This window comes from Squalius cephalus, assembly GCF_949319135.1.
Source record: "Squalius cephalus genome assembly, chromosome: 17".
NCBI lineage: Eukaryota > Metazoa > Chordata > Actinopteri > Cypriniformes > Leuciscidae > Squalius > Squalius cephalus.
The window spans coordinates 5,977,720-6,000,583 of record NC_137138.1 but is presented as its reverse complement, the minus strand read 5'-3'; the positions used below and the strand labels follow the sequence as shown (position 1 = coordinate 6,000,583).

The following is a 22,864-nucleotide window of genomic DNA, read 5'->3' as shown; positions in this document are numbered from 1 at the left end:
TAGACAGGAAGTTAAGAGAATATAAAAAAAGAGTTAAATTACAGTATAAGTCATTTGAGGCCACATGGTAAAGTAATTTTACAGTGGTAACACAAACTTCAATGTTTTACACCTTAAAATCACTGAAACCCATGCACAGCCTCGAGTGGCTTAGTGGTTTTCTAAAATATCGGCAACAGCAATTTTCTTTTACAATAAAAGAGGCAAATGTCATAATAATAATCAAGAAATAACTATTCTTTTGCAGGCCATTTACAACGTCATACATCAAAATGCAATTGATGTGCGGTCACACTTGTGTGTATATCTGCTTTTTCCAAAAGATTTGAACGCTGCTTACGCAATCAGAATCTTGAGTCAATAATATCTGTTTTGTAAATTGATTTATTCACTGAATCTCTTTGTTCCTCTTCATTAAACCTCAGCCTTCTCTTATCCACGTACACTGATGTCTAGATTCTCAGACGTGAATTCACCGTTCAACCGCATTTCAAATGACGCACGCTAATACAGCAGACCTGAAGCATCCTGTCTGGTTTATAGACACACACACACACACACACACACACACACACTCCAACATCAGACCTTCCGAGTCCTCGTGCCAAGAGTGTGTTTGTGATATTAAATAGTTCTACCATGGGACATAATAATACCAGAGTCTTTACACATGTGTAAATATAGCAGCCGAGCGTTTTACGCATGGGGGATCAGTAGACGTGTGTGTTTGTGATCGTAAACTCTTGTACAGTATCCCGCTGGTGTAGAACATTTCCTGCGAACCAATAAAGAGGCACAACTTATAAATTTTTTTTTATAAATACACTCTTAAAAATAAAGGATCCGAAAAGGGGTTTTCACAGTGATTCCATAGAAGAACCACGTTCGGTTCCCTAAAGTTCTAAAAATAACCTTTTTTCATTAGCGTGAAGAACATTTAAAAAAATCTAAAGAAACTTTTCCACTATAAAGAACCTTTTGTGCAGTGGAATCAATATTAAAGATTATTCAAGGAACTATATGCCAATAAAGAACCTTTACTTTTTTTAAGTGTGTATATATATACACATTTAAGAAGTAAAGGTTCTTTATTGGCACTCTTAAGAAAAATGGTTCTAAACTAGCAGATTAGGAACCCCCTTTTGTGGCTTAATAGAACCCTTTTATAAAATATATACGTTCTATAATAGTGTTATTACAAACCTGTTTAATAATAGTTTGTTTTCATTAATATTATGGTTTTTACCTCTCTATCTACTTGGTCTTATATTACATTGTTGCCTCTACTAGGAAAAAAAGACTTGATTAGTAGAAAACCAGTTATGATTTAAATTTACTTTAAAATGTATAGACATTTTAAGAAGGATATCAAGTACTTGTTGAGAGAATGTAATTGGATGGTTGAGCTCCCAAAAACAAAATTATAGAATTGAAAAACATAAAATTGGCGGAAATAGTTCTTTTAAATAGAAATTTATCATTTAAAAAAAAAAAAAAAACAGATAATTCTGGTCCTTGATTCTGATTGGTTGAGCCATGTTCAAAGCCATTGTAAATTACTCTACAAACATATACACCTGTGACCTCATTATATTAGTATTACTGTGCCATTGCAATAAATATTAAAATAAATATTTTTATGGACTAACCATTTTATAAAAGCAATAAGTGAATCCGTGGTTTACACTGAATTTAGAACAGCTAGTGTTGTGACTTGAGGCATGGACACAAAGCGTCTGAGCTTATTGCTTTACTAAACTCTAACACAAATAATTGCTTTACTAAACTCTAACACAAGTAAATGTTTGCATAAAATGGTTCTTCGGGAAGATATGGTTCTAAACAGAACTGTTATGTGTAAAGAACCATCTTTTTTTAGAGTATAGATAAACGCATGCACAGACACTCACTTGCCAAGATACAAGCTACGTGTTTATTCTTCCAGACTTTGCAAAATGATTTTTAAGGCGGATTTGTGCTTTGATTTTGCTCATGTAAATAACTGGATCCAGCTGTTTGATTCTGATGAGAGATGTGAAGAGAACAACATAACGGTACTTAGTCAACAGATGCTCGAGGGGCTGTGTGTGTTTTCTGGGATAGATTATGCAAACGGCTATAGGACAACACTCAAATGTGAGTTTACAGAGATGCTGTAGATGTGTATGCTCCTAAAAATAAAGGTTCTTTGATGGTTCTTCTGAACCATACATCTTATTGGCTGTATAGGGTTCTTGAGCTGCTTTGGAGATTATTGATACATATTGGTTTCTGGGCTCTTTAAATTTAACATTTCAGTAATTGTATTTGTATTTGATGAGAAAACATGTAACCATCAGGAACTGAAATGCCCAAATAGGAAATAATTTGGAAATTGGTAATGACATTGTCAAGTAGCATGTGGCCTAAGGATTATGGATTAAGAAAGTAAATTGGGTAAATTCAGATATCATGTTGACTTCAAACCGGTTCTTAACTGATTGTACATATGGCAAACCAAATTTACCATTATTTTTATATTTATTGAAATAAAAAATTTAATTTTGATTGAATGTCTCAGCCAATAAACCCCTGCAAAAAAACACTTTTTCAAAGAACTTCCAAAAGGAGGTTTTCAGAGTGATGCCATAGAAGAACCTTTATATATATATATATATATATATATATATATATATATATATATATATATATATATATATATATATATATATATAGATCTTAAAGGTAGGGTAGGCAATTTCAGAGCGTCTCCAAAGCCACGCCTCCTTCAAAACACATGAACGCACACAGCAGAGTCGGCAATGCGTCACGAGACGACTCTCAAAGCACGTAACATTACAAATAATAATGAATGTAAACAACTTACAGAGCTCTAGTTGTACCACCTGACTGCTTCAGATTCATTTCGACGTTGATAGTGTTGACATTGAAATGCATAAATCAGAGTCTGAGGACGTGAACAGCTCCTGGTATAACGTCAAGGGTTGCCATCTTGTAATTACGGTTACGGTATGAAGTACGGAAGAAGTACGTCATCTGTGTATTCGGACATACTTATTTTGTCACATACTGTTTTTCGGTTCCTATATAGTAGTGAAGTATGCGATTTCAGATGCAGCCTGTGGTTGTGTCCAAAGTCATCGCCTATACCCTTAAATAGGACACAATTTGAGGGAACAGCCATTTGTAGTGGTATCCGAAACCATAGTGGCCGTTGAGTGCACTCATTCAATCCCACAATGCACTGCAATAATGAGTGTACAACCGATGTACGCTCAACCATAGACATCATATATAGCTAGACGCCCTATTGGCCGCTGGGCGCAAGAAATGCGGCCGCCATCTTAAACCGGTCATACTCCTATTTGCGTTGCATAGCAGCAGTAGACGCCAGAGCACTGTGCAGCATATTCCTGCTCAAATCGGCCGACCATCGCTCGGGGATTACTTTTCACAAGTTAGATTTAACATTTAACATTACCGTACTATTGGTTGTATTTTGTGAATAAAATATGCAATGTGTCCTGTATCATAGCTACATGTATGACCTTTGCAGCAAAAAAACCCCGCGTGAAAATCGGTTCGGTATTCAGTGAGATATGATTAATTAAATGTGCTGACACCTGCCAAACAGATTACACTGAGCGGAGCGGTTGACCTGTTTAAGATGGCGGCCCCACGGCTCGTCCGTGCCAATAGGCAGTAGCGGTCGATAGGGCGTCTACCTATATGATGTCTATGCGCTCAACGGCTAGAGAATACCCATAATGCATTGCGAGAGTCACACATCGCATTAATTTGTACGTCTGACCAGAAGATGGTGCTCACGTGTGAATCATCCATCCATAACATGCATTAGGTGTCGATAGGAAACGCCGGCGTGATTGACTGCCGCTCCTCTCACCGTTTTGTTCGTTTGGTTTATACAAGTTATATTTGTTTCTGCGCCTTGGTGGTTGCGATGTGATTGTGCCATTTTATACATTTTGGACTGCTGCTTTTACTTCTGTACTTCACCCGGAATAACCTGCGGTGTGCAATGGGGATTCAACTCTTACGACAGGCCTGTGTATGATGACTTAACAACTATGGCCCTAAGTTACACTGCACGCCAACTTCTGAGCTTAAAACCTCATCCTCTCCTAATATTTTTGTCCCTACACGTCGATTTAAGTTTAACAATCTAGTTTACATTGGTGTTGATCACAGTAATTTAATATGGGTTCCCTGTGTGGAGACTAAATCACTGTTGTCTCCACCGCAGAGCCTGGCTTACGCTGCATTATCAAATGTCTGTTCTGTGAATAACAAGGCACTGTTTTTATCGGATTTTATTTCAGAGAAAACTTGGATTTACTGTTTTTAACTGAATTATGGCGTAAAGAAAATGATGGACTCCCGTTTACTCATGCTGGTTTTGGACTGTTAGATCTCCCGAGGTCATCTGGCAGAGGTGGCGGCGGCAGCATTGTGGTTTACAACCTGCAGTTCAATATGAGCGCTGTGTCTGTTCCTCAGTTTTCATCATTTGAATGCTTGGATTTTAGTATTTCTATTTCTACTTCTACAATCATTGCTACAGTCAACAAACCACCTAAGCCTAAATCACATACAGTTTTTATGTCAGAGTTTGCTGACCCTGAAGTTCCACTGAATTCTTATTGTCAGGGACTTCGACATTCATGTGGACCAAAGTGACGCTACGACGGCTAAGGATTTTTATCGCTACCTGACGGTTTTAATTTCTCGCCAATGTTAACTGACTCAATGCAAAGGCCATACTCTGTATTACAAATGGCTCATTTGTATCGCAGTTATCTGTTGGCTTTAATTTGAAACTATATCGTTATTGTGTGCATTTTGGAAGTGTAAATGTATTGATCAGACAGTTTCTTTTATTCTGTTTTTTCCACTTTAAGTGATCTGCACTTTACATCTTTAGAGGAGCAAGTCATGCTGCTAATCTACTCTTTTGCTTCTCTGAGGTCTCCTTATTACAGGACTTCAGTGTTTTACAGCAAATGCACTTTGCCATCACTAGTGTCCTGAAGCAGTCTCCACCTGGTGGTAAAAACATGAAACAAACACTAGTGAGAAGAGCTTTATTTGACTGTCTCTAGTGGCCGAATGTGTATAACTGACCTAAAGTGACATTGAACTGAAGTGACCTCTAGACAGCTCATACTGCAACTAGAACCAGGTTTGAATACTAGGTTTAGTTTTTTTTTTAATAGTTTTGAAAACTGTTTACCAACCATTTCAATTTAACCAGGCAATGCTACCATCAGACAGAAGGGTCCAAGCTTTCAGCTCCCAAGTAAATTCAGAGACATGGGTGACAAACATTGCTATTTGAGGGATTAAAGGAGTTGAGTCCTCAACTTTACCTGAACAAGCAATGTGCACAATTACCTGCTGTCAGCAGGCGTGAAATCTCATATCACTCAAGTTATCATTTTACAATAAGGTCCCATTATTTAAGGTTAGTTAACACATTCTTAATGAACACCACATTCAAGCATTTAGTCTCTTAACAGTAGTAAAATACAATTATACATATGTATACATATGTTCAAGTCCATTAAATCATTTAACCAGACAACTTTTGATTTTAATGTATTTGTAAATGTTGAATTTAACAAGTAAAAATGCTCATCTCTTTCATTGTTAGTTCATGTTAACAAATGAAGTTAATGTAAAGTGAAACAGTGTTAAACTACCCTTTGTATTTCTAAATGGTAAGGTTAACAAACCAAAAGAAAACTGCATAATACAGTTAATAAATGCCATAATTTATGCATCTAAAATGCACTAGAACCACAGAATCATGAAAACTGATCATTTAAACAAAATCACAAGCAAAGATGGAGTTGGGAACACTTTATTCTCTGTTAGGAGACTTCTGTACATTGAGGATCAAGTGCCACTTGAATTTCTTTAGGGTTTGTATAAATTTAAGCAGGAGCACTATGCAAACATTGACAAAACATTAGCGATACAGGAAACAATCTACTCGAAGCTTGAGAGGAAGGTGAGCACGATCTGCTTGAGTTTTGTGTCAGTGGCCTCTGAGATTTTACCTTCGGTCCTAAAACACAAATATAAGAGTATAAGCACTTTATACTTTAAGCAAGTTACATTTATAGCGGTCATTTGGTTTTTAAAGTGATGTCTCAGGAACAAGCTGTTCCACTGACATTACAATGAATACTGAAGCGCTTATGAAACTTACCTGATGGCTGCAAGCATATCCTGGTGCTGGCTGATGATATGCTGAAGGAAGGTTCTCTCAAATTTGGTGATCTTGCTAGGCTCCATTTTATCCAAGTATCCTCTCACACCAGCATAAATGACAGCCACCTGCTCCTCAATGGCCATTGGACCTTGAGACAAAACAGCACGGGGACATTACAAATAGATAGGGAGAACATGTCCTCCTATGCAGTAGGGGGCAGCAGTGTACTTACAGTACTGGCCCTGCTTGAGCAGCTCTGTGAGCCGCACGCCTCGGTTGAGCAGCTGCTGTGTGGTGGCATCCAGATCAGAACCGAACTGGGCGAAAGCGGCCACCTCACGGTACTGAGCCAACTCCAGCTTCATGGTACCAGCCACCTGGAGAACAAACAGCAGGTGTTTTATAACCCTCTTTTTACACAGAAACTAGGGCAGCACAATATATTAAGCAATATATGGTGATCTAGAAGAAATGAAATTATATTGCAGCCCAATATATCGTGCAGCCCTACAAGAAACAAGCTTACAAATATCCATTGGGAGCCAAACTAGGACAGAACAAACCTGCTTCATGGCCTTTGTCTGGGCAGCAGAGCCGACACGGGACACGGACAGACCCACGTTGATAGCGGGACGGATGCCCTTGTAGAACAACTCAGTCTCCAAGAAAATCTGCATGAAGAGATTGAGTAGATCAGCGTGTGTATCAAGCCATTGAGTGTGCAGGATCTGCTTGTGCAATGGCTCACCTGTCCGTCGGTGATGGAGATGACATTGGTGGGAATGTAAGCGGACACGTCTCCAGCCTGGGTCTCGATAACGGGCAGGGCGGTGAGGGATCCACCACCGAAGTTGTCGTTCATCTTGGCCGCTCTCTCCAGCAGACGGGAGTGCAGGTAGAAGACGTCACCGGGGTAGGCCTCACGACCGGGGGGACGGCGCAGCAGCAGGGACATCTGACGGTAGGCAACAGCCTGAAAGAGCAACAAAGCTCACATTTCACAAACTCAGATACACAAACTCCTGCAATACCATTAAACATACTGCATCATTTGAGATGCACATTTCTAGGGTCTCAATTTAACAACTTTGTGTGCAACAGGACTGTTGTCCGATAGTTTACACTTTTAGCAAGTAAAAGGTCTTGTTCGTGGTTCACATTCACCTGCCTTCGCAATAAGTAAACAATAACTTCTATTAGTAATATACTTCAAGATGAACATTTACTGGACTGAAGAGACTTGATCAAAACAATGGTTTTAGAAAAATTAAAATAGTACTTTTGAGGAACATTTAATCTAATTCATTGATTTGCATTGCAAAACTAGAGCTTTCATCATAAAACAAACACTTAGATATCATCTTAAGACATTATTACTGGAAGATATTGAGTGACATCTGCTATACTGTTATAAAGATCTCGATTTACTTTACTAGCTATCGGAAGATAATAGATTGTCCATTTAAATAACAGCAACTGCACCAAGTTGCAGGTTTTTGCTCGGTTTGGGCCTCTGAATGAGTGTGAGCTCCATACATAAAAGCCTGATGTATATGATACTCAAAATCACTTATGCAAACTTGTATGAAAGACTGCAGCTCCATCTTTCTGGGTGCATCTTACAAAATAAGTCCTTAAAAGTTTGTCCTGAGAGATAATCTGTCTCATGACATTAAGAAAAAGGGTAGACCAAAAGCATGTTAAAACAAAATTTTGGTGCTTCTTCACCCTTTAACAAACATGCATGGGTTAATCTAGTGTGGCCTAAACGACACCTTGCATGCACAACTTGGTCATGTCAGGGTTTAAAGGAGTAAATGTGTCCCAAGCCGTCACCTGTTTGGAGAGATCGTCATAGATGATAAGAGCGTGTTTGCCGTTGTCTCGGAAGTATTCTCCCATGGAGCAGCCGGAGTAAGGAGCCAGGTACTGCAGGGGAGCGGCGTCAGACGCGGTGGCCGACACCACGATGGTGTATTTCATGGCACCAGTGTCTGTCAGCCTCTTCACCAGCTGGGCCACGGTGGATCTCTTCTGACCGATGGCCACGTAGATGCAGTACAGCTTCTTTTTCTCCTCAGTGCCTTCATTGAAGCGCTTCTGGTTGATGATGGTGTCGATGGCAATGGCGGTTTTGCTGGGGTAAATGAGTTTAAAAATGCATGATTTGAGCTAAAATGAAGCAAGTCCAAGCAAAAGTACATCAATCTCCTGCACTTACCCAGTCTGTCTGTCACCAATGATCAGCTCTCTCTGGCCACGACCAATGGGCACCAGACTGTCCACGGCTTTGATGCCGGTCTGCATGGGCTCTCTCACAGAGATGCGAGGGATGATGCCAGGGGCCTTCAGACCCACACGCCTACGCTCCTTAGAGCCCAAGGGACCCTTGGAGGAGAAACAAAAAGACAGACTGTTCAACTCTAAAGGAACAATTCCGACAACTGGCATCAATATTAAAGAAAGGATCTACAACTATGCAAGTAACCAATTGTTGGTCAGACCTTGCCATCAATGGGGTTTCCCAGAGCGTCCACAACGCGGCCGAGCAGCTCCTCTCCGACAGGAACGTCCACGATAGCTCCTGTTCTCTTGACAACATCACCCTCCTTGATGAGCTTGTCGTTACCGAACACCACAACACCAACGTTATCAGGCTCCAAGTTCAGAGACATTCCCTAAGAGGAGAAGCGAAAGTGTCGATGTAAAAGCAGTTAACCCAGAACATTACAGAGACCAGATTACATAACTTAAATGTTAAAACTAAAACCCAGTTAATTTTGTAGTAAATGTAAGTGTTTTGTTCAGTTAAGAAAGGAGAGAAAGAAGGCACATCTATATTTGACTGCTATGCATATACACACCAAAAAACATACATCTCGAACTACAATAATGCACTCAAATAAGAGCTAATTTGCACTGCATTAAAGGGATAGTTCACCTAAAAATAAATTCAGTCATAATTTATTCACCCTCAAGTTGTTCCAAAAGTGTATTCATTTCTTTCTGCGGAACACCAAAGATGATATTTTGAAGAATGGGTAATAAAAGAGTTTGACCCCATTGAGAAAAAAAAAACTATGGAAGTCAAGGAGGCCCATAAACAGTTTGGTTACCAAGATTCTTCAAAATGTCTTGTTCAGTAGAAATAAATTCATACAGGTTTGGAACAACTTGAGTAAATGACCATTCACTTTTGGTTGAACTATCCCTTTAAGAATCTTGAAACATCTTGAAGCTCAGCCACGACCTCATGACCCCGGGCTCGCTCGCTCACCTTCAGACCAGAGGAGAACTCCACCATCTCTTCAGCCTGCACGTTCCTCAGCCCGTACACACGAGCGATACCGTCACCGATGGACAGCACACGGCCAGTCTCCTGCAGATCCGCACTAGTGTCGGCTCCAAGAATCTTCTCCTCCAGGATGCTGGACACCTCCGCTGTGCCTGAATAACAATGCAGAGTGAGTGAATGCAATACAAGAGCTTAATAAAACAACAAAAGCCACACCTAAATGCCCCCAAGTACAACATGAAAAGAAACATTTAATACCTGTCTTCTGCAGAAATGGCCTGGCAGTGTGCAGGTTCTTCGCTCCGACACATGCAGCAGCAACATTTTTGGAAACCTGCAATTGCAAATATATTGGTTATAATCCTATAATAGCGTTAGTAATAGACACCAGAATCCGAGCATGTTGCTTGTGAGCCCTTGACCTTCATGCGCCATCAACAACCACGCCATTGAACTTAAATCTATTAACAGTGTAATAGCAGAATAACTATAAATACTAATTAAAGTGTGTATAACTTTGGATCTGCAAACATACGAATGCGTTCAGTGATCGTAATGCAGCGCAAAGCACTATGACATCATACAAACGTAGGCTACGCCTAAATAAAAGGGTAAACGCAAGTGCAACAACAATGTTTATACATGGATGCACTAAACCATTACGCACTAAAATACTCCAAATTCAGTCATATAGATAAAGCTACTGACAGCTGACCTGTCTCAATTCAAACCCAAGCAGCATTTCCTGACCTTCAATTGGGAATGTCATTCATTAATAACCTCGCAAAACATGCAAGCGTAACCATATATAATGCAAATATACGTTCAAAACACGCAGATTCAGTTCCCTAAAAGCCCACTGCTGAAGTTAAAAACGCGAAACAAATAAAGCTTAATCAATCTTAGGATACGTAGGCCCTTCACACTGCAAGATGGCGACGCGCAGCCTCACGCCATTAACCAGCGCTGACATTCACCGGCTCGGCGCTGTTAAAACGCTACAAAATGAGACTTACGAATCCGGCCCGTCTGGGCAAGGTGCGGGCCAGAGCCGCCGCAACGCGAACGGAGAGCATGGTTATTGATAGGTTGTTTCGTGTGAGCTCGAGCGTGTGTCCTCCTGCAGCGGCCGGCTGATGCGCGAGGAGCTGAGTGAAGGAAATGGAGGTCGCGAGCGCAGCTCATATACGAAAGGTCAACAACAGACCCGGATGTAGTTCCTTGAGACGACCCGAGACATTTTTATTCATGTAGATTATAACATATAAAGTCAAGGCTATATCTATTAAACTGTGTTTGTGTTGATTATTAAAACAATTTTTTTTTACATTTGTGCATTTAGTAGTCGATTTTATCCAAAGCGTCCATATTTAATGAACGATTTTTCCCCCAAGTAAAAAAAATCTGCCAAACATCGCTTCTTTTAGAAAGATATACTTCTAAATAGGCAAATTATTAATGTCATTTAATTTAAAACTAGTAAAGGAAAATTGCAATAATTAATTTTTTTAATTCGTTGTATCTATGCTGTAGATTTATCTGTATGTTTTGAGAAAACAAATGACATAATTATATTTATAAAATCACGCTGAAGCTATTTTTTAGGGATATGAAAATGTAAACGTTTTGAACATTTCAACCATAGACTGTAAAAAAATAGATTTCAACACGATCTTCCCGAGCAGTGCTGCAGCGTCCTAGAATCTCATTGGTCGGTTTTTCATTCGTGCAGCCAATGAGAAATGCGCTTTGAGACCCCGGAACAAGAATAACAAATCCAGTGGCGGGAGCTTTATGTTTTGGGTTCGGAAGTTTGTAACTGAATCTGATTAGATTTCACTAAATTAGTGAAAATATGTGCGAGAAAAGCAAAATCGTGAGTTAATGTCTTTGTAGAATTCACTAGAATGAGATACACTAAACTAATAAAATGCACATATTTAAATACGATGTAATTCGCTTTATCAAATGCGTAAATGTTCGCAGCAGTTCAGTTGTTCCTTGTAGTGTTGATCTGTACTGAATACGCATATTAATCTTTTTATATTAGATGTGTTCACTATGGTTTAAATACATATGTGTTTGATATGGTACGTCTTATACTGCACGTCCTTGTGTGGGGTCAATAAAAACAAAACAAAAATGAAAAACAAAAATTTTGGCAATGCAATGCCATGGTATCCTTTGAAATACAATGTAAAAACCATGGTCAATTTATATAAAATCATTTAGAATCATGTTATATATCAAAGTACCATGGTGTTATTACCAAGCTATGGCAATTAATGTCGATTCTTGATTCTCAAAGCTTTTGCATGTACCATTTACATTTGCATATACCATGTAATTGCAGGTGTCCCAGTGGCTCAGGAAGGTGTTCGGCCAGCAGCCGGTACCGGAGTTTGAGGTGAACACACGCACAGTGGAGCTTCTGTACGAGTTGGCGGAGAGCAGTGAGATGAGATGCAGAGAGGTGGAGCTTCTCATCGAGGACCACAAGCAGAAAACAGAAGAGTACTGCAGTGATGGTGAGACTCGAGGATAGTCACTGTGGAGAACACAGCCTGCCAAGTGCATACATGTTCTGTAAATGTACATTTTAGTTTGTGGAATAAATTAATCATCATTTTGGAGACTTGTTTTCATGTTGAGCGGGGGCTGCTAGTCCATGACTTTCATTGTGGTCTATGGCAGGAGCCCATCTGCAGGAAGTGCTTCTCCAGGGAGTGGGACTTCAGTCTGGAGGACTTTCCAAACCCACAGTGGACTTGCTGTCGGTGCTGGAGGGCACCGCTGAAGTGCTTAAACTCAGAGACACATCACTTGGAAGGTAAAAAAAACATGTTACGTCATAAATGCATCATATACATCTTTATACATAATTTAGGCTGCGTTCACACTGCAGGGCTTAATGCTCAATTCCGATTTTTTGAAAAAATTTGATTTTTTTGCAAGGCCGTTCACATTTCCAATTAAATGCGACCTTTTGTGATCTCCTGTGTGAACGTGAAATGACCCAGAAGTGACCCGCATGCGCAGAAGAGTACTCAACGGTCAACGCTGTCACTTGTTGTTTGTGGAAGTAGCTAAACATGGATGTCAACAGTGGAACTGTGAATCCACTTTGATGCACTTCAAAAGATGAGCACTCGCGCTGGAATTTATACGGAAAAACCGACACCATTGTTACTGTTCGTATCACTGTGTATCAAGCGCTGAGGAAGAGCCTGAGCTGCAATTCAGATGCGGTAATAGGCGTTTCGGTTCTGACACACACTTTAAGCGGTAGCCCAATCACAACAGACTGGGCCGTCTGACCAATCAGAGCAGAGTAGACCAATCACAACAGACCAATACAAAATTGGGAACCTTTAAAATGACATAATAGAGGCACTTTCACCTGAAATCTGATTGTTGCAAACTTGGCAAAATCATACTAAGCCACGTCCCTATGTGCAGAATAACTGATTTAAACTATGTCTGTATTATGTGGTTGATTTCACACTCTTGTGTCTCCAGCTACATGCCAGCAATCAATAAACTGACCAATGACGTGCTGGAGGCAGAGAAAACGGACCGAAAGCTGCAGCGGGAACTTTCTGCTGTTAGGAAGAAAATGACAGCCTCGGTTGTGATTCGGAAAAAGCATCAGGAGTAAGAAAACACGGGAGATAATCAATGCATTTTACTTTGCTGTTCTTTGTTTGTTAATTGTGCAAAATTTGATTGATTTTGTTTGAAAGATTTTAATCTGTCATGATTTTTACTGCTACTGTATTCAGCCTTCTTAAGTCCTCTTACTGATCAACAACTGCAGCTGTAATTATTGTTGGAAACCCCTGATCTACAACTGACGTCTGTGTGTAAAACTGTTTTTCAGTGATTTGATGAAGATCACACATGTACAGCAGGTGGAAGCAGCGACAGTGGAGGAGAGGCTTCTTAACATGGACTTCATGAAGAATAAATCCAGAGATCTCACTTGCAGGAATAAGATTGCACAGGTTTGTGTCACCTTTTTTATTTAATACTGTATCCGGGCATCACTTTATACGGTTTTATGTCTGTCATGCAGCCTTATTCAGACAGAATCTGTGTGTTTGTGACAGGAAAAGCTGGACTCGCGGCAGATGGAAGATTCTTTTACCCATCAGGCCATCCTGCAGTTATCAGAGGTAAACTGATGTACCAGATCACAGATCAACAACAACATGTAATTCTGATGTGATGTGAATGCAGAATTAGTAAAAACGCCCTTTTACAAAGTCTTGATTTTGTTTTTGGGCTCTACTACAATTGGTTTTCATGCTTGAATGTTAAAAAAACAAAACATTATTTTTCACATATTTGATGTTGTTTCAGCTTCTCTCTTCCCAGTCTGTCAGTAACGCTCTGGGCTGTTGTCCCGTACAACGGCGTAACTCGCTGCTTAACTACCGTAGTATAATGCATCCATGATGAAATCAACGATCTAGTCACGACTGTTTCCCAAAACCGTACTGTCGCAAATTTGTCGTTCAACCACGTTGGTTAATGATGTCACGCAGGTGGTGGAGTAACAACTTCTGTTAATGAATCTGTTTGGGATCGAATTAATGCAAGATGTTTTGCTATAAATTACGGACATGCATGCCATCTGAGGGTTATTTTGCTTTGTTTCCAGATTCAATCATAGGCTCGTTCTTGCATACTAGAGCTTGTTCGCTCTTTTTGAAAACAACACTTTAAATCTCTTGACAAACTAAAAGATGTAAATTAAATTTGTACGTATTCTAAATAAAAGATCCAGATTGTACTAAACATCAGCTTTCTCATTTGGCTCAAGATAAGGATTTATTGAGTCCACATGTCAGCTTTTTCAGGCTCAAACAGCAACATTACACACTAAAGAACATGAGTGAGAATATGTCCTCTTTAAATTTAATGAACATCCACTGAAACAAAACTGCATCTTACCAGATGGTATAAAAGTTGTTTACTCTGATATTTTTTCTGTACTTAGAAAATCGCTTCGCTGAAAGAAGAAACACTACCTTTGAAGAAGAAACTAGAGCCGTATAGTGATTTGAGCCCTGTAAGTATATTTATATCAAGATTTTCCTTATTGAACATGGGAACCATCATGGCAGGGAGTTTTGCATCAACAAGCACCAAGTGGTTTTGTTGTTTAATGTGTGGGTTAGTTAATAAAAAAAAAAATTTGTCATGCACGGTATATAGGACACATTTCATTTCAGTAATCACGTCCACATCCATATAAATCATTTCTAATTGTTTTAAAATTCTAATCATTTGATCCTTTATCCATTTTCTCTTTTTTTCAGAGTCCAGCTCTTGCACGGGTGAAAATCGAGGAAGCTAAACGAGAGCTGGTAATTTTTAATTCACAATTTTATTTATTAATATTATAATTTTATATATATATATATATATATATATATATATATATATATATATATACTGGTCAAAGGTTTGGAAATACTACTGCTTTTAATTTTTTTGAAAAAAGTCTCTTATGGTCATCAAGCCTGCATTTATTTGATCAAAAATACAGAACAAAACAGTAATATTGTGAAATTACAATATTGAATTATTACAATTTAAAATAATGGTTTTCTATTTTAATATACTTTAAAATGTAATTTATTCCTGTGATCAAAGCTGAATTTTCGGCATCATTACGCCAGTCTTCAGTGTCACATGATCCTTCAGAAATCATTCTAATATGATGATTTATTATCAATGTTGGAAACAGTTTTGCTGCTTAATTTTTGTTTTTATAAGCTGTGATACTTTTTTTCTGGATTCTTTGATGAATACAAAGTTAAAGAAAGAACAGCATTTATTTAAAATAAAAATCTTTTGTAACAATATACACTACTGATCAAAAGTTTGGGGTCAGTCCATTTTTTTCTTTCTTTCTTTTTTTTTTTTTTTTTGAAGAAATTAATACTTGTATTTATTCAGCAATGTGTTAAAGCGATAAAAAAATCATAGTAAATATTTACATCGTTAAAAAAGATTTCTATTTTTACTTTTTATTCATCAATGAATCCTGAAAAAAAGTATCACAGGTTTAAAAAAAAAAAAATTAAGCAGCACAACTGTTTCTAACATTGGTAAATAATCATATTAGAATGATAAGGATCATGTGACACTGAAGACTTGAGTTATGATGCTGAAACTTTTGACCAGAGAAAATGTTTTATATATATATTTAATATTATATATATATATATATATATATATATATTCAATTAATATTATTATATATATATATATATTTATATATATATATATATATATATATATATATATATATATAATATACATATATATATATATAATTTATTTGTTAATTATGTTTGTGGGAGAAATGGTAACTTGAGTAACATTATTTTTATCCAAAGGCTGCCTTGGATGCCCAGCTGGAGCAGAAAGTGGACTTCATGAACACTTTATCTATAAAGCTATAAAGTATCTAATAAAACATTAAACGTGTTAGTAAATGTAATAAATTTGACTTCCAACTTGTGGTATTTGTTATAATAAACGCAATTCCTCTCCGAATCTCATGGTGGTGCCCTCTGTTTTTCCCGCCGTCATCGCAGCGGAAATGACGCCTACACATTTGTTCCAGCGACGGCTAGTGGGGACATTTTAAATTAGCAAACTGTGCTAAAGCGGTCGGAAAGTCGAGAACACAGCAGTTATCCTATAAAATTTCAGATTTAATCCGTATTTTCCCCATGAATATGGTAGTAGGAGCCTGAGATGTTACAGAGAACACACACATGAGGACAGATTTGAAGCAGGTAAGCCACTGTCGTCGGTTATTGCCGCGCGCTCATCTCTGCGCCCTTCCATTTTGAGCATGTACTGCAGTTCTGACCCAAACCTACTCTCACTTTAATTACTGCATGCTTTTATTCATGCATATATGCATGCGTGCTGTCTTCACTCAACCTGCAAATGTAACGTAACCGGTTAACGTGCAACTTCCAGACCGAATGTGTTGCAGCAAGATGAGTGTTTGTGCTGCAGTGTCTCTAGCCTATATATTCATTTTCAAGGGTTTTACTTCTTAGTTCTCTTTCTCTGATGAGTCAAGTGCGCTATTCCATCCGTTTATTTCACATCTGCATACATATCTAAAAGAAGCATTCATGTGGATTACTTGCAAATAAGCCCTTGTAACTCTACGGGCTGTTACATGCGTCATTCCGTGCATGCAGTGCGATAGGATCAGAGCGCGCGCGATATTCGTACATGATCAATTGATGTCTGTCTGATAGAGCGCGTGAACCGTGTTGCGCGCGCGGTTCGTGTTTCAAGCTTTTTACAGTCTATGGTTTCAAGTCGGCTGCACGAACGACTAGTAATGTTATGGAAACTCATAGAACATCACCATGGTAGCCACACAGCGTTCGCCAAAACACCACATTTGTTGCTGCTGTGATTGCTGTCGTAATAAATCTGGGATCTCCTTCAAACGGTGTAAGAAACGTTATTTTAATTTCTTCTTTTGATAATTGACATTGCGATCTAATAGCATTTTGCTACGGTTTTTGTTGTAATTCACGTCCAATACAGAAATACGACCTGTTTGCCAATAGTAAGAAAATGTCCAACCTTTGCTACTCTATATATATATATATATATACACACACACACACACACACACACACACACACATATACAATAATGTTACCTACGGAAATATTGTTGTTGTTTTTTATGGCACAACCAAATATTACAGTTTAACATGTGCACACTAGAGCCCGACCGATAAAGGATTTTTAAGACCGATACAAATATTTGGTGAATTAAAAATCCGATATTCCTATATATCGGCCGATATGTATTTAAAAAAAAAAAAAAATCCAAACGCGTAACAAAACATGAACAGATTTCCCTAACATTAGTTATTTGTAGTTATTTAAGAGTCCTCAGCCTTACTAAAATAATATGATAATGCAGTTTAAAAATAAATTTGTTTGTTTTATTGTCACAACAGAACAGAATATATTAAAGTTCTGATAAATATAATGTATAAAAATACAAACTTAAGATATGAAACTAAGTCCTTTGAACAAAAAAACCAACTCAATCAAAATTATTACCCCTATTATTAATATTGACAGTAATAATTTTAAAAAATCAATGATCATATTATTATCATCATCATTTGTATTATTAAACAAGACAAAGGTCACTCCTAGTGTGTGTGTAACAGTTAGTCCCTATTGCCTTTCCATTAGCTCAAACAGTAGAGCGTTGGTGCTTGCAACGCCAAGGGCATGGGTTCAAAGCAAGCACTGATAAGATTGTAAATGTGTACCTTGAAATGCAATGTAAGTCACTTTTGATAAAAGCGTCTGCCAAATATCAATGTTATAAGCTACCTTATAATTACAATGTCAACTTGCTTATCCCTTTACCTGCACTCTTTTAATTCTATCCATCTATTCCATCAAGCTACAACAAACAATTTTCAATCATCATTTGCTGCCTTCTAAAATCTACTACTTAATGATGCACTAAATACATTATGTGACTCGTTAATGCTGCGTCTAAACGAAGTCAGCAACACACACTTGGATTTCACACACGTGTAAAAGAAAAGCTAACTTTTATGCACAGGCTATGTTTGATACTTTTTCTCTATGTCTAAATGTTCACTCCTCGCGTGCCTAACTTACGTTTTACAACGCAGGGACTGGAACTACAGATATGCTAGTTATAAATACAGTAATCATTACTTATTTAGGCAGATATATCGGATATATTATTTACCGCCGATATATCGGTCGGGCTCTAGTGCACACTATATGGGGAAAATTATTATTAGGCAAGTAAAACATGAATAATTCATAGGGAAGGGGGATTTCCGGTTACACATTTTCACAAGTTTCTTATTTGTTTCTTTGTTTTATTTTGCTGCTTATTTTTTCCCCGCTTCATTATATCATATTATCCCCGCCTCCACTCACTCACTCAGCTCAGAGATCCACTCCTTGACGATCACACATTGACCTGATTAGTTACAAAGTAGTTTGTGACGTCAGAAACACCAGCGATTTCAAACTGTGTTTGTCTTTGGTTCACTGCAGTTTTAAGGAGAAAATACTCTGGTTTTGACTTATGAATTTGCACATGGTTTGTCTTAAAGCATATTAAAAACACCACATAGATAGACATATAAACAACATTAAAAGCTTGATTTTCACCACAGGGGGACTTTAAATTCTGCCATCCACAGTTGTCATTTTTACTGTAAATGAAAAAAAAAAAAACAGTATATAAATGCAATGTATAATCACTGCAATTTTTTTTATTTGTTTAAAAACTCTATAGAATATGTGATGTGTGTATAAATATGTATGAATCTCTATGTATTTTACAAGTATTTCGTCTGAATGGGGTGTTTTGGTTGAAAGTGTAACAGTAACTTGAGGTAAAGTTTTGCTTTTGCATGTCTGGAGAGGGTGCATTTAGGTCTGCAGTGTTTTGTTGCACAGGTCACGGAAAACCTGTGAGAGAATCATAAAATGGTCATTTTCTGACATGAAAAAGTCCTGGAATTAATAACACAAAATCTTAAAGTCATGAATATTCACAGCAAGAGTTTTGGATCGATCTGAAAAATGTATTGCAAGTAAAGTGCTCTTTGTGAGGTCCGTCCCCAAAAATGATTTTTAAAATGACAAACCCTGTGTGCAAGTCTTCATACAGTCTGACAGGCCTCTCTAAACACTTGATCGCAGCAAAATAATTTCCTTATGGACATTAAGTTTTGAAACCGTTTTAAAGCTGCGCTGTTGTGAAATGCAGCATTGTGCATTGGAGTCGGATGACGTGTAGAAAGGTTGATAAGAGCTCCACTGGTGCGTGATAGTTCCCGGGTTCTGCCTGGTCAAACACCTGTACCTCAGTGGTGCTTAAGTAGTCGAGTCATGTTTATTTAGGAAAATAAGTGGTAATGTTCCTGCATAATACGTCAATTTTGAAAGAAATTAAATTTCAGCTATAAGCAGCACTTCAGAAGACAATAGAGCCATTATTCAGCTCAAGTCGGTTCAGTGTTGATCGTGAGAAACTAAACCAACCGTGTAATCAGATATTTCTCAGGTTTTTTGGGTTGTTTTTTTTTACCAATACTTTGTTTTTCTTACGAACAAAGTTACCAGCATTAGCACTGACACGTTTTCACTGAATTAATTCAGTGTGGAGGACATAATTGATAACAAATATAAAATGGATATACACAAGAGAAACAGATACACATACATAAAGAAAAATATATATATATATGTATATATATATATATATATATATATATATATATATATATATTTATATTTATATATAATATAATTTAGAAATAGAACATAGTGTAAGAGATAGATGATTTACGGGCAGAAAGTGTTTATTAAAATAAAAGAAAAACCAGACCAAAAAAAGAGAACCTGCAGTCCCATTTGCCTTTATCTACATCTTGGTATACTCTCCCATCCTATACCTTTAGATCACTCAAGTTTTAAGAATAGAAATCAAGCTGTCATGAGTTCGGTTCCAGTGCATAATAGTTTTAATCTTTGCTCCATTAATTAAGGCAGTGGATGGATTGCTCCAAACGAACAATATCTGTAAAATAGGACAACTATTGCTGTTTTGACAAATTAGCAGGAAGTTGGCTGTTATTTTGACATAGTTGGTGTTTTCCAGGTCAGCCGCCCCTGTTTATCGACCAGCAACTGCCACTTCAGAGACTCCGCCCCTGGCCCCGCCCTCCAGAGATGACTGATGCCCAGAAGGCCAACGAGCTCCCTCAATGCCCCTCAGAGGGCGGGGCCACAGAGGAGCAGGACATGCCCCTGAGACCAGAGACCACGCCCACCAGCTCTCCAGCTTGTGAAGAGCCAATCAGCTCGCAGAGTCCTGACAAACAGCCAACCCCTGGCCTGCTCTCCATGCCCTGCTTATTAAAGGAGCTTCATAGAGACTCCGCCCCCGGGCAGCCGCAGGAAACGGATCCGCCCCCGACCGCGGCCCAGTCCTGCCCGCGGGAAGACAGCGATTCCTCCGTCTGCCTGCGGTCGCCCTCCTCTTCCGGGCACCTCGGAGACTCCGACACGCTTTCGTCGGCGGAGGAAAAGGCCACGCCCGCCCAGACGGCCGGAAGAAAGTCACGGCGCTCGCATTCTGAGAGCGACACGTCCACCATCGCAATGGCGGCTAAGAAGAACCGTTGCCAGGAGAAGCAGGCGAACGGACGTGTGCGCGTCAGAGGCCCGCGGAGCCAGCGGCAGAAGCTACGCATGCGGCAGCTCCGGCAGAAGCGGGAGGCGGCGGCGAGACGCAAACCCGACGTGCTCCAGGACAGCAGCACCAGCGACAGCGACATCACAGCCCACTCTTCATCATCCTCGCCACTAACGGCCTCGTCCGACAACGAGGGAGAGACAATCAACTCTCACGCACCAGGTAACTGCACAAACACGCACAGCATTTTGTGTAGAAGATCAGAGCAGACTGGCTGTTGTGTGCTACACGGAAACTGCCTGTCCTGAACAAATCGATTCACTGATGCATCACGATTCGTTAATCCACAAATATTTAATACATATATCTATTATTCAACAACCAATACGATTTATGATTAAGTGTTTGACAACCAGTGAAACAATTTAATTTATTGTTACAATATAATTAAATAATCTTTAATTTACAGTAATGGATTTATTAATTTATTAATAATAATTAGAGATGCACCGATACTAAATTTCTCCGCCGATACGATAGCTGATTATTCAGTATGATGTCTACCGATAGTTTTGTTTGCTGAAAGTCCCCCAGTAGTCAATCATTTTATCCCTTAAAACTAAAATTTTATCACCAAAATGACATATTTAAATGTATATCCTACATCCTTGCCTCATTTAGTATACGCGTTTCTATGAATATGCAAATTAGCCCCGCCTCCACTCACTCACAGCAGCTCAGAGATCCACTCGTTTACGATCACACGTTGATCTGATTGGTTTCTTGTGACGTCAGAAACACCAGCGATTTCAAAACCCTTTTTTGAGACTGTCTTTCGGTTCACTGCAGTTTTAAGAAGAAAATACTCAGCAATGGTGTTGACTTGTGAATTTGCACATGGTTTGTCTTAAAGCATATTAAAAACACCACATAGAAATATAAGCAACATTAAAAACTTGATTTTCACCAGAGGGGAACTTTAAGATATCATAAAACCCCCGTTTTATCACTTGTCGTTCACACCTCAGCTTTGAAAAAGACTTAAACATGGGCGTGTAAAGCTGTGGGAAAATGGGAGTGTAGAGGGTGGGAAGAGGGGAGACAACCAATTAAACAGACCTGCAACACACTCATTATTCAGACAAATGAATATTAAAATATTAGCGGAGAAAAAAACAGGTTGGGGGGAAAAAGAATAAAGGCATTGCTAATTTTGTGCCCATTCTTCTTGAAATTTTTCGCTTAAATATTGTTACTCAAATTTTCCGTGTGTTTGTAGTCAAACTCCAGTTCGGACATCATCGTGGAGATAATGCAAACGACACTTTTGAGCTACTGTAATGAGGAAAGATACACTTACACTTATGAAGCTGAGCAGGCAGAGCTGAAGGACAGTGCTAAACCGGTCTTGTCACATTTGAGTTCTCTGCTGTAAAGAGATCCAGTGCGTAATACAGCGCTGTGATTGGATTAAAAGAGTTTTTTCTCATGAATAATATGGAGGAACTGATGACGTAAAAGCATACTCTCCAGCCATGGCAGCCAATCACCACTCCAGATTAACACATATACCTCACTTTTCATGACATTAGTTCAACTTTGCTTTAAACCGGAAGAAGGAAATATCTCAGAAATACAAAAAAAAACCCAGCTTTTCCTTAATAATAAACATATCAAAAATGTCCCGATGTACTAATGCTGTATATACACAGGGAACCCTCTCATAAGGTAAATTACTATTAAATTAGAGGTTGAATTAATTAAATTTAATAATTAGAGGTTTTTCAGATATAATATTTACACTCAAATAAAAACGGAAATGTTTGTGTACAACTCAGTTGCATGTAAGGTAGTTTTCATGAGTACTTGTCTTCATGACACATTTATTCAAGCAGACATATATAATTAACAGTAAATAAGCTCATTTCTGGTGGTTTTTTTTTATAGCTAACTAACGACCTTGTGAACACTAGATAACTTTCCTGAGGTAAATGCAACATTAAGTTGACATACTGTTTCACAAGCTGTTTTATTGACTTATTTCCACAGTTGAAACACTGATTAAAGTG

General features: G+C 38.5%; 3 protein-coding genes across 7 annotated transcripts in view; 2 read left to right on the top strand and 1 right to left on the bottom strand.

Moving 5' to 3' along the window:
* Positions 1–5,865: 5,865 nt before the first annotated feature.
* Positions 5,866–10,727, bottom strand: atp5fa1 (ATP synthase F1 subunit alpha). Its single transcript, XM_079847236.1, has 11 exons — positions 10,547–10,727; positions 9,789–9,864; positions 9,513–9,682; positions 8,740–8,913; positions 8,457–8,623; positions 8,072–8,372; positions 6,984–7,208; positions 6,799–6,906; positions 6,468–6,612; positions 6,233–6,383; positions 5,866–6,088 (listed from the first exon to the last, which is right to left on the bottom strand). Exons 1-11 carry the CDS (start codon positions 10,604–10,606, stop codon positions 6,010–6,012), a joined length of 1,656 nt encoding a protein of 551 aa, XP_079703362.1. The 5' UTR covers positions 10,607–10,727; the 3' UTR covers positions 5,866–6,009.
* Positions 10,728–11,289: 562 nt separating this feature from the next.
* haus1 (HAUS augmin-like complex, subunit 1) lies at positions 11,290–16,100 on the top strand. Its single transcript, XM_079847235.1, has 9 exons — positions 11,290–11,406; positions 11,884–12,058; positions 12,225–12,360; positions 13,050–13,184; positions 13,411–13,534; positions 13,640–13,705; positions 14,533–14,604; positions 14,855–14,902; positions 15,941–16,100. The coding sequence occupies exons 1-9, from the start codon at positions 11,386–11,388 to the stop codon at positions 16,004–16,006; spliced, it is 843 nt and encodes a 280-aa protein (XP_079703361.1). The 5' UTR covers positions 11,290–11,385; the 3' UTR covers positions 16,007–16,100.
* A 42-nt stretch (positions 16,101–16,142) lies between these two features.
* ark2n (arkadia (rnf111) N-terminal like PKA signaling regulator 2n) overlaps positions 16,143–22,864 on the top strand; it is a 28,485-nt gene continuing 21,763 nt past the window's right edge. For 4 of the 5 annotated variants that reach the window (XM_079847234.1, XM_079847233.1, XM_079847231.1 and 1 more), the window contains exons 1-2: positions 16,152–16,345; positions 20,259–21,017. In XM_079847234.1, coding sequence (XP_079703360.1) covers positions 20,330–21,017 — 688 coding nt within the window. In that variant the 5' untranslated portion in view covers positions 16,152–16,345; positions 20,259–20,329. Of the gene's footprint in view, positions 16,346–20,258; positions 21,018–22,864 lie in introns of all 5 variants that reach the window. The other variant, XM_079847232.1, reaches the window with a different exon arrangement.

Bases quoted from the DNA above. Each gene is read 5' to 3' on its own strand.
- atp5fa1 (XM_079847236.1), bottom strand. From the start codon at position 10,606: ATGCTCTCCGTTCGCGTTGCGGCGGCTCTGGCCCGCACCTTGCCCAGA. The intron at 9,683-9,788 runs GTATTAAATGTT...ATTGTTATTCAG, and splicing joins GCCATTTCTGCAGAAGACAG to GCACAGCGGAGGTGTCCAGC. The intron at 6,613-6,798 runs GTTTGTTCTGTC...TTTGTTCTCCAG, and splicing joins AGACAAAGGCCATGAAGCAG to GTGGCTGGTACCATGAAGCT.
- haus1 (XM_079847235.1), top strand. From the start codon at position 11,386: ATGTGCGAGAAAAGCAAAATC. The intron at 13,185-13,410 runs GTAAGAAAACAC...ACTGTTTTTCAG, and splicing joins ATTCGGAAAAAGCATCAGGA to TGATTTGATGAAGATCACAC. The intron at 13,706-14,532 runs GTAAACTGATGT...TTCTGTACTTAG, and splicing joins CCATCCTGCAGTTATCAGAG to AAAATCGCTTCGCTGAAAGA.